General features: G+C 38.1%; 2 protein-coding genes across 2 annotated transcripts; both read left to right on the top strand.

The window, feature by feature from the left end:
- The first annotated feature begins 1,898 nt into the window (after positions 1–1,898).
- LOC123665346 lies at positions 1,899–2,360 on the top strand. Its single transcript, XM_045599659.1, has one exon. The coding sequence runs from the start codon at positions 1,899–1,901 to the stop codon at positions 2,358–2,360; it is 462 nt and encodes a 153-aa protein (XP_045455615.1).
- Positions 2,361–2,416: 56 nt separating this feature from the next.
- Positions 2,417–3,213, top strand: LOC123665347. Its single transcript, XM_045599660.1, has 3 exons — positions 2,417–2,623; positions 2,680–2,846; positions 2,919–3,213. Exons 1-3 carry the CDS (start codon positions 2,417–2,419, stop codon positions 3,211–3,213), a joined length of 669 nt encoding a protein of 222 aa, XP_045455616.1.
- Positions 3,214–10,541: the final 7,328 nt, after the last annotated feature.

A 10,541-nucleotide genomic window follows, 5' to 3' on the forward strand; every position in this document is an offset into this window, starting at 1 on the left:
CCAATAGTTATACACTCCATGTAAATAAAAGAGATGTTTCAACTAGTTTATCGTTGGACATTCACACTGCTGGCTGGCGAGGAATCGTTTCACTGCTCGTAGTTTGTCTTTAATCGACAAAACATATGATAAAAGTACTACTCGCTCACCACTATGAAACCCTAAAACTCGCTTATAATCGAGCTTGCTAGCTTGTTTCCACATTCTAGCCCTACTTATCACACGTCCATCTTTGTCGGTTGAACAACTGCCTAATTATAGTGTAACATTACAAAACAAACATTTTAATCAACGATTGTAGACAATTGACGTGCCCCACGGTTTTATTTTAGTCTAGTCTATGCATATGTTTATAATTCCCACGACTGTATCTATTTTATTATTTTTTGGTTTTTAGTACATTTATCTTAAACATTGCAATGTATGTTTAACATAAAACCGTTTAACTTAAAAAGTTTTTTTACCTATTTTTATTTTGATAAATATATGACACGTTAGACATTCCACTTGATTATCGCTACCGACACTGTTCCTTGCAGAGGTAGACGCTTCTCCTTCAACTCTTGGTTTTTTTATGATCTTGAGTTCTTCGTTGCTCGTTCGCCCCATTCCTTTTCCAAGTTGTAGTGGTTGACTGTTAAAATGTTTAAATTTATTAAAAAACGATATAAGACAATGTGTAAATTATGAAAGTAATTTATTTTACTTACTTAAAGTGTGTTTTAACCATTGCACAGTGATTATACAACTCAGCATCATACGATGAATCGTACAGTTCACCTTACTCCATTTCATCACAAACTTTAGACAGCTCCTGATTTAATTCACTGTTGAATAGTTCCATATTCTCTTCCATGGGTGTGCAAAAGAAAGCACTGGTGCACACTTCACTGAAGTTTTCCATCTTTATAGTAAAGAGAATTCTCTACTTTTGCTATGTCAGAAATTTTAACTGGAAAAGAAATACCATCAAATTTAAGTTTTTTGTGGTTAAGTTTAAAAAAAAATGTTCAATCGATTGCGATTGCGATTTTCTTTTTCCACCATCACATGTGTTATTATTAATGACGATGTTGTGACCTCAATGCGATCATCACACCCTCTAAAAGTCCATTACCGCTCACGTCCTATACCACCATATCGCTACGAAAAAGCCAAGAAAGAGTTTCAAAACATGATCGAACATGGATTATGTCATATAATTGAACATTGAACATATTAATACAAATATTTTATGGGGTGTTCGAGATAAGAAGCAAGTGGATATGTATACAAAAGAGTGCAACGATCGATTAAAAATGATTGACATTACTTCGGACCTTTTAAATTATAACTGTTTTTGTAAAAGCCATGATCACAGGCGTATTCTGAACGGTTTTTACTCGGACATTGTGTCTGCTTTGAGAGACGCGGCGTTGGCGAGTCGTGGGAGTAAGAGACAGTTCGGTGGTGACTCGCGCGTGATGGGATGGAATAAGCACGTCAGCGACGCTCACCGGTTGGCCAGGACTAGTTTCACGAAGTGGGTGCTGTGTGCTAAACCTAAATCTGGTCTTATTTATCACGAGATGGTTGAAAGTAGAAGAAAGTTTAAATCACAATTAAAATGGTGCCAAGATCACCAGGAGCAATTAAAAATGGATATTCTTGTTAAGAAACACTGTAATGGTGATTTTCGTGGATTCTGGCGCGAAACAAGTAAAACGAATTTACGGCCTGGCCTACCGGTGAGCGTTGATGGCTCAAGCGCGCCCAAGGACATAGCTAACATCTTTAGGGCAAATTTGTTTGTTAAGTCACATCTGGGTCCTATGATGGAGGTGCACAATGCTGACACGAACGAGAAAGGTGATAGGATCTCATTCCTTCCCGAAGATATATAAAAAGTTATACGGCAAATGGACAGAGGTAAGTCTCCAGGCCACGATGGACTCAGCATTGAGCATCTCCAGCACGCTGGACCTCTTATTTTTAAGCTATTGGGTCTGTTTTATTCACTCTGCGTGGGTCATTCCTACCTGCCGGATGATCTCATGAAAACGGTAGTAGTTCCTGTCGTGAAAAATAAAACTGGTAACCTTGCTGACAAACATAACTATAGGCCTATATCGCTTGCCACTATCATGGCCAAGGTGTTTGACGGATTGCTTAACACGCAGTTGAGAAAACACATAAAGCTGCACGATAATCAATTACTACATAAATCGCAAGACACCTGTGTGCACACCGTCAAATACTACATAAATCGCAAGACACCTGTGTACGCGTGCTTCCTCGATTTATCTAAAGCTTTTGACCTGGTGGTATATGATTTACTTTGGAAGAAACTCGAGCGAGTTGGGTTACTGCAGAGATTTTAAATATATTTCGATATTAGTACGCGAACCAGACCAATAGCGTTCGATGGGCGGGGACAATGTCCGATCCGTATCGACTCGAATGTGGAGTCAGGCAGGGGGGGTTAACATCTCCAACACTTTTTAACCTCTACATGGATGACCTGATCGTCGCGCTCAGCAGACAGCATGTCGATTGTCATGTTGATGGAGTATGCGTAAATAATATAAGTTATGCGGACGACATGGTACTGCTGAGTGCGTCAATCAGTGGAATGAGACAGCTGGTACAGACATATGAGGATTACGCGTGTTATCATGGCTTAAAATATAACTATCGGAGGCTATCGGAACAAAATGCCCCCCGAATAGCCCACCCGTGCTTCTCTCTGGTGTACCCTTAAAAATGGTGGAGCAATTTAAGTATTTAGGCCATATAGCTACTACTTGTCTCAAGGATGATGCAGACATTGAGAGGGAGCGGAGGGCACTGTCAGTTAGAGCTCGAAGGTTTGCTCGTTGCTCAGCCCAAGTAAAAATAATACTTTTTAGAGCATATTTTACCTCGTTTTATACGTGTAGCTTATGGGCTGACTACACAAAGAAAAGATACAGTGACCTCCGTGTCCTCTACAATAATGCATTCAGGATACTGTTGGGGCTGCCCCGATGCTGCAGCGCCTCAGGCATGTTTGCAGATGCAATAACCGACTGCTTCCACACCACCATGCGTAAGCGATGCGCATCTTTTGTGCGTAGAGTAAGGGGCAGCCAAAACAGTGTGCTGAAGATGATCGCGGAGCGTTTTGACTGCTTCTACCTCCGGCATTGCTGCGATAAACACCTTGCGATACAAATGCCGGAGCGAAAGCTTTAAATATTTATTATTATTATTATTCATATTGGACATTGTGTGATTGTAATTAGTTTCATTTTATTATTGTAATTGTATTTTTCAAATTGTCGTGACATTTATTTATTTATTTATTTTTTAAGTTGTATTTGATTATAAGAATTGAAGACAGTCAAATTGTTTTATGGGTCAAATTGTTGCCTGAAATAAAGAATTATTATTATTATTATTATTATTATTATGTCGCCTAAGCAGAAAACCCACGTCACCTCGAGACTAACGCGTCTGTGGTGATTATCGCTGTTTCAACGCTATCACCAAGGCCAATTGCTATCCAGTTTCACGCGTCAAGGACTTCACCTATCAACTAGCTGAGATATATTCAACAATAGACCTCAAAAGAGCGTACCAACAACTTTGCGTCCGCGAATAGAATATTAAGAAGACTGCAATTATAACGCCAATGGGACTATTCGAATTTCCGAGAATGTGTCCAGGTCTAAAAACGCAGTGCAAACATTCCAGCGAGTTATACACTAAATATTAAGCAGGCTGCCTTACGTATTTCCTTTCATTAACGACGTACTTCTTGCATCTGAAAACAAGGCTCTTACGGACAAACCAAACTACCTGCAGGCAGACCAAGGAAGCTTTTCCGACGATCAACCCAGGATTGTTCCGCAAACTTCGCGGTTATGAAAGAGCCCAGCTCCGACTACTGGTCGGGGCTCTTACCGGAAATGCCTTGCTTAACAAGCACTTACACAATCTAGGTGTTACAGACAGCCCCCTGTGCAGAGCGTGCTTGGAGGCAGAAGAAACTGCCTCACATATCCAGCTGGAATGCGGTGGAGTGGCGAACTACAGGGCACTACACCTTGGGACACCGAGGTTGCTCCAGGAAGTCGTCGGCAACGTAAATGGTCTGCTAGGCTTCCTCAAGGAGCTAGGCTGGCACGAATAGTGCGCACCAGCCCATCACGCAAAAAAGGCGCACCAAGACGTCGAGTTGCGGAAAAGAGCCCGTGAACAACAACAACGAGGCTCTTCACCGAGAACACCTTAGAACCGTACTGCGAAGACTGGAAGAACATGGATGGCAACACAATAAATTCATCGAAATGTCACTTCGGTTAACCTGAAGTTCAATTCTTACGATACCGCCACTTTTCAAAAGAAGGTATTGAACCCACAGCACAGAAGATCGACATCATTATGACGTACCCAAAACTTAAAACATCGAAGAGCTACGTCGTTTCCTCGGCATGTTAAATTTCTATTGCGATCACATACCTAACGCCGTATTTGTTCAAGCGCTACTCAATACATACCTACACGACGTAAAAAAGCGAGACAAGACTGTTATTTAATGGACAAAAGAGTCGACACAAGTTTTTGAAGCATGCACATCCCTCACATCAATCTATATATACGTTATTCTGCGACACGTCTAATAAGTCAGTTGGTGCCGTCCTACAACAATACGTCAACAAAACTTGGTAATCTCTCGGCTATTTTTCAAAAAAAAAAAAATTCTTCGATGCGCAATGAAGATACACAACATACGATATAGCAGATAGCGATACGAATAGCGGGCGAGCGAACCCACCCACCCCGCCCTCCACGTGGGGGTCGGATTCTCCGAAGATCCCTACCACCCGCGGCGGTCCAAACCGCGAGTGGCGTTTCCCTATCCGCCACCCGAGGACGCGCCCAGTAGGAGATCCATCGACTCCCCTGGGGTAGGACCTCTACCTACGACAACTCAAGGTTACCGCTATCTTATCACAATGAAGTGAAGTGTGAATGAGTATGAAGCGTTTATTTATTTATTTAATTAATGATCGTCAGAGAAACAAAATGGCCGGAAGTGATACCTACCAGCAATTTAACAGCTAAGACCGTCGCCGAAACAATCTATAACCACTGGATAGAAGATTTGGATGTCCATCGACACTCACTAGCGATCAGAGTCGTCAATTCGAAAGTCAGCTGTTTAACAACCTAGTGAAAATTATGGGACTAACAAAAAATCGCACTGGTCCGTATCATCCGCAAAGCAACGATATCGTCTAAGCTCTCAAGGTAAGGTCATGTATTGACGAACTACCTACAGTACTACTCGGATTACGAGCCACCCTACGCACAGACGCCAGAGTTAGCCTGGCCGAACTTACATTAGGCTATAACCTACGTCTACCGGGTTTTTTTACTACTTCGACACCTACAACTACGGACGACTACATTAACAAGATAAGAATTGCGATAGAACAAAATAGACCTCAAACAGCTACGACGCATCACAATAGCAAGCAGCATATTTGTAGCCACGGGAACATTTTTCTTTTCCTTAATACAAAGAACATAAAAACATAAAAATATATAAAGTATCTGCCCGCGCTATCGCAACTACGACGCGTATCAGTGTACGACAGAGGCACGCGGGGGAAAGAGACACAGAGCCAAAATAACAATCCTTTTCATTGGTAAATAATTTTTAATTACAAAGAATTTATATTACAGTAGAAGAAAATCGAACAATCAATCATAATTAATTACTTCAAAATAAAATTATAATAAAATTTAAGTTATTAAGAGAATTTATTTTGTTGTTGTTTGGGGCAGTGTGAATGGCTAATGACAGTAATTTAACTATCTATTATCAAAATGTGAGGGGACCGAGAAGTAAAACGGAAGTTTTTTTTACGTAATATAAGATTAAACAATTACGATATCATTGCACTGACGGAAACTTGGCTTTTGGATGGGATATCGGATAGTGAACTTTATGACGAACGGCATGTTAGTAGTGTGTTTGTAAACGGTCGGCCCTCATCGGCTGACGATTGGACGACCGATCCTAAAAAAACAAGGTTTTGGGGTCATCTAAATCGATTGCACGCATCCATTTTGTGCTAACTCTAATGGTTCGCGACTTAGGTTTCTACATTTGCAAACTCCAGTACCCTTTATTACTATGCAGTTATCTATTGTCCTCTTATCTATTGTTCCTCGAAAATCGTCGCTATTGTACCTCTTATCTATTGTCCTCTTATCTATTGTTTCTCGAAAATCGTCGCTATTGTTCCTCGACCTTTGCCGCTCTTATCTCTTACTCATTATGCACCCTGCTTATCAGTGCTATTGTATTATATTACTTTGCTATTCTGAATGTATATATATAAAAATAAATAAAATTAGAGTGTCTGTTTGTAATATTAAAATAACCGTGTTTTACTAAACTCATGTGTATGTATACTGGGTACATATACGAATTTTTTTTATAATTTTTGCCTGTCTGTCTGTTTGTTCTGGCTATAATCTCTGCTAAGGCTACTTTTATTTTAGATGTTTCTTATTTTATAACTCTACAAACTGAACAGTAACAATTTTGTTTAACTCCACGCGGATGAAGTCGCAGGCACAATTAGTCATAAATAAAACTCATTCATTCCTTTTGTTACGGTTTTTATTTCCAAAATGTCATTGCTTATTATGTTTAACATAGGAGCGAAACATCTCATCCACTAAAATATCGTTGTACAATTCTTCGTTATTACAATTCACCCCAGCCTAGAAAATAATGTTTATGCTGCTAATAGACTGCCCATGTATACCCACGTACCAACGTATATAATATGCAATTTAGATACAGATGATAAACCAGGCTCACATCGGATAGCTTTACATATCGATACGAATGGCATCGGTCAATATTTTGATTCATACGGACGATCACCTACACGATATCATCTAGAGTTTTTAAAACGGAATTGTAAAAGATGGGACTGGAATGTTGATATGATTCAGAATGAGTGGACTTCAGTTTGTGGCGAATATTGCTTAATGTATTTGCTATATAAGTTTCGGAGATGTTCAATGCACAGTTTTACGAGCATTTTTACAGAGAACACATTGTACAACGATATTTTAGTGGATGAGATGTTTCGCTCCTATTTTATACAAAATAAGCAATGACATTTTGGAAATAAAAATCGTAACAAAAGGAATGCATAAGACCGATAGATACACCGCGGCCGGTTCGCGCTGCCATCTTGCCAGTAGCAAACGATTTGTGACAGGCTACGCTACAGCACTCAGATTTATAATTATTGGTGACGAATAAATGTTAGTATTTTGATTGAATTTCTATTAATTAATAACGTAAGATAATTTTATTAAACTTGAGATATAAGAGTATATAATTTCTATGGTTTTAATCCAAAGTAAGAGCTTTTTTGTCCTAAATTGGTGGTTTTATAAAATAATTAAAATAAAATGGTTAAATAAAATAAAAATAAAATAGTGCTAAGCGGCTAATAAGGCCCACTGGAGTAGGTCATGAGCCTTATTACCCAACCTTTCTTATATAACTCAACATATTTTTTCTACTCACAGATTTAATAGATATGCCTTCACGACGGGCTCAGTGAACGCAGGAAAACTTGCGTTCTGCTGATAGTTTAGCATCAGTTCATCATATATATTATAGTCATCATAGCAGTCAGTTTTACCAATTAGGTACCAAAATTGGAGTATTAAAGCAGCTTAACACACGGAATCAGTTTACCTCATACTCTGAAGATTTTATAAGAAAAATAGAAGAAGTTGTTAAAGATAAAGAAGTGAGTCTTCGAAAAGTTGTTGGGAAATTGTCGTTGACTGGAGGACAACGATTCAAAAAATGTAACAACTTAAAAAAATGGTCGTCGAAGAAATGCACTTGCAAGTCATCAGGATTACTTTGTAATTCTAAATGCTACAATAGCACTCCACGTTGTAACAAGTAAAATGTGTTTTTTTACCTAGCTATTAGTTAATAATAATTATCTTTTGTTTTTTTTTTTCAATTTGTTTGTTAAGTTACAAAGTAATTTGTTTGTAACAAGTATATTTTACTACCTCTTAATAAGTGCCAATTATAAACCAATTTTTTTTATGTCACTAGGTCGGCAAACAGGCGTACGGCTCACCTGATGGTAAGCGATTACCGTAGCTTATAATAATAATAATAATAATAATCTTTATTGGACACAATCATAAATTATACAATACAGATTACCCTGACTCCTGCACTAGTTTGCACTGTGTTGCAGACGCCAGACAAATTATGCCCTTAAAAACTAATTATTATCAATTCAATGGTACGAAAAAATTAAAACTAGCTAACATTAACATTAATAACTTTAAACTATAATTAACATTTAGATGGAAAACATGTGCCATGTGTGTTTAGTTATTCACTATTTATTACCATGTGTATGTGTATGTGTTTGTGTGTATATGAGTGTGGTCGTGCGTATGTGCGTATGTGTGTGTGTGAGTGAGTTTGTGTGTGTGTGTGTTTGTGTATGTATGTGTGTGTTTGTCTGTATATGTCTGTGTATATCACGTCAGTCAATAGTTATTATTTAACTGTTATTAAAAGGTTCTCTGTAGCGTTGTAATCTAAGCATTTTAACCAGGCAAGTAATTTTTCCTTTAATGTATAGTTATTAAGTGTTCTGATGTTGAAAATGGTGTTAATTTTATTATAAAGAGTTGGAGCATGGTGATTGTAATGTTTTCGTCCAAACGCTGTTTTCGTAGGATTTACCGGACATCTTTTTATCCTTTTGTTCATTATAGGTAAATAAGGTACACACTTCTTATGGTATATTTTAACAACTTCATATATGTATGTTTGTCTTACAGTCAGTACATCAGCTTGTTTATACATCGCAACTATGGGATACCTATAAGGTAAAGAGAGTATTACTTTTAGGACCGCGCGTTGGGCCTTCTCTGCAAGCATTATATTTGTCTTACCAGCACCTCGCCATGCACAGATGCAATATCTCACAAGGCACTCGCAGAGTGCTCGATAGACTTGAATTAGGAGCCTTTCTTCACATATTGAACGTAAATTTTTGAAGATGTACATAAGCTTTCTGATCCTAGTAGTTAAAGCAGTAATATGTAAGTTCCAATTAAGTCGTTCATCGACTACTACACCTAAGTACTTCACGGAATTTACTCTATTAAGTTTTCCACAGCCACAGTTACAGTTGTCAACGATGTGGTTACAAGGGCAGCGTGTGTATTTTAAGTCCAGAATTAGGTAACAGTTTATCCGATGCTGACTTGCTGAAGCATATATAATTCGTCTTTGAAACATTCAAGGACAGCAAGCTTTCCTCTAGCCAGGCTGTGACTATAGCAAGGCAATTTTCAGCTTTACTGTATACAGTGTCCCAATTGCTACCGTGAAAAAGTAGTACAGTGTCATCAGCAAACATAGTTATTTCCACGTTACACTGGGCAGCTACATTAGAGAGTTCATTATTATAGATAAGAAATAATGTAGATCCAAGAGTGCTGCCCTGTGGAACACCGAACCTACAGGTAAGTTGATCACTCATAACACCAGTCACCCTCACATACTGTGTTCTCTCCGATAAATAGTCCGTGAACCACTCAAGAACCACACCTCTTATGCCAATACTATCCAAACGTTTCAGGAGTATTGGTACGGAAACTGTGTCGAACGCTTTTTGAAGATCTAGAAAGACTCCCAAACACTTGTCACTCTTGTCTAAATACGATACTATATTATTTGTTAATCTTAGTACTGCGTCTTCCGTTGATTTATTTTTCCTAAAGCCAAATTGATATTTGCTAAGCAACTCATTTTTTTCTAAATAATTTATCATTCGTTTATTTACCACTTTCTCTAATATTTTAGATAGGGTAGAGAGTAAAGAGATTGGCCGGTAGTTTGATGGTACAGTCTTTTCACCGGATTTATATATCGGACATACCACTGCCCTTTTAAATAAATCCGGAAAAACACCTGTTTCTAGACTAAGATTGCAAAGGTAAGCAATCGGCAACGCAAGAAACGCTTCCGTATTCCGCTTCACAATTTTAGATGTTATAGTATCCCAGCCTGGCGCACTACACAATCTAAGTCCGGAAACAATATCTTTTATTTCATTACCGTCAGTTGGTGCAAGGGACATTGATTAATTTGGTGAATAATTATTTTTTACTTTTCGAGCCAGATCTAGTTCAGAAAGATTCATTTTAGTGAGTATTTGTTGTGCCAAAGTAGCTCCTATGGAGGCAAAAAAGTCGTTAACCTCATTGACAGCCACTTTTGGAGACTCATCTATATTTAGTAAGTCATCCTGATTTTCTTTATTGTAATCTATACCACATATTTCCTTGATAATATGCCAGGTTTCTTTAATGTTTCCTTTGTTTCTATTTAATTTGTCTTGATAATATTGTTTTTTCAGATTTTTAATTATAGAATTACATATATTTCTATATCTCGAGTATTTTTGTTGTTTTTCTATATCCATAGGTGA

The sequence above is a fragment of the Melitaea cinxia genome, chromosome 24 (genome assembly GCF_905220565.1).
Source record: "Melitaea cinxia chromosome 24, ilMelCinx1.1, whole genome shotgun sequence".
In the NCBI taxonomy this organism is placed as follows: domain Eukaryota; kingdom Metazoa; phylum Arthropoda; class Insecta; order Lepidoptera; family Nymphalidae; genus Melitaea; species Melitaea cinxia.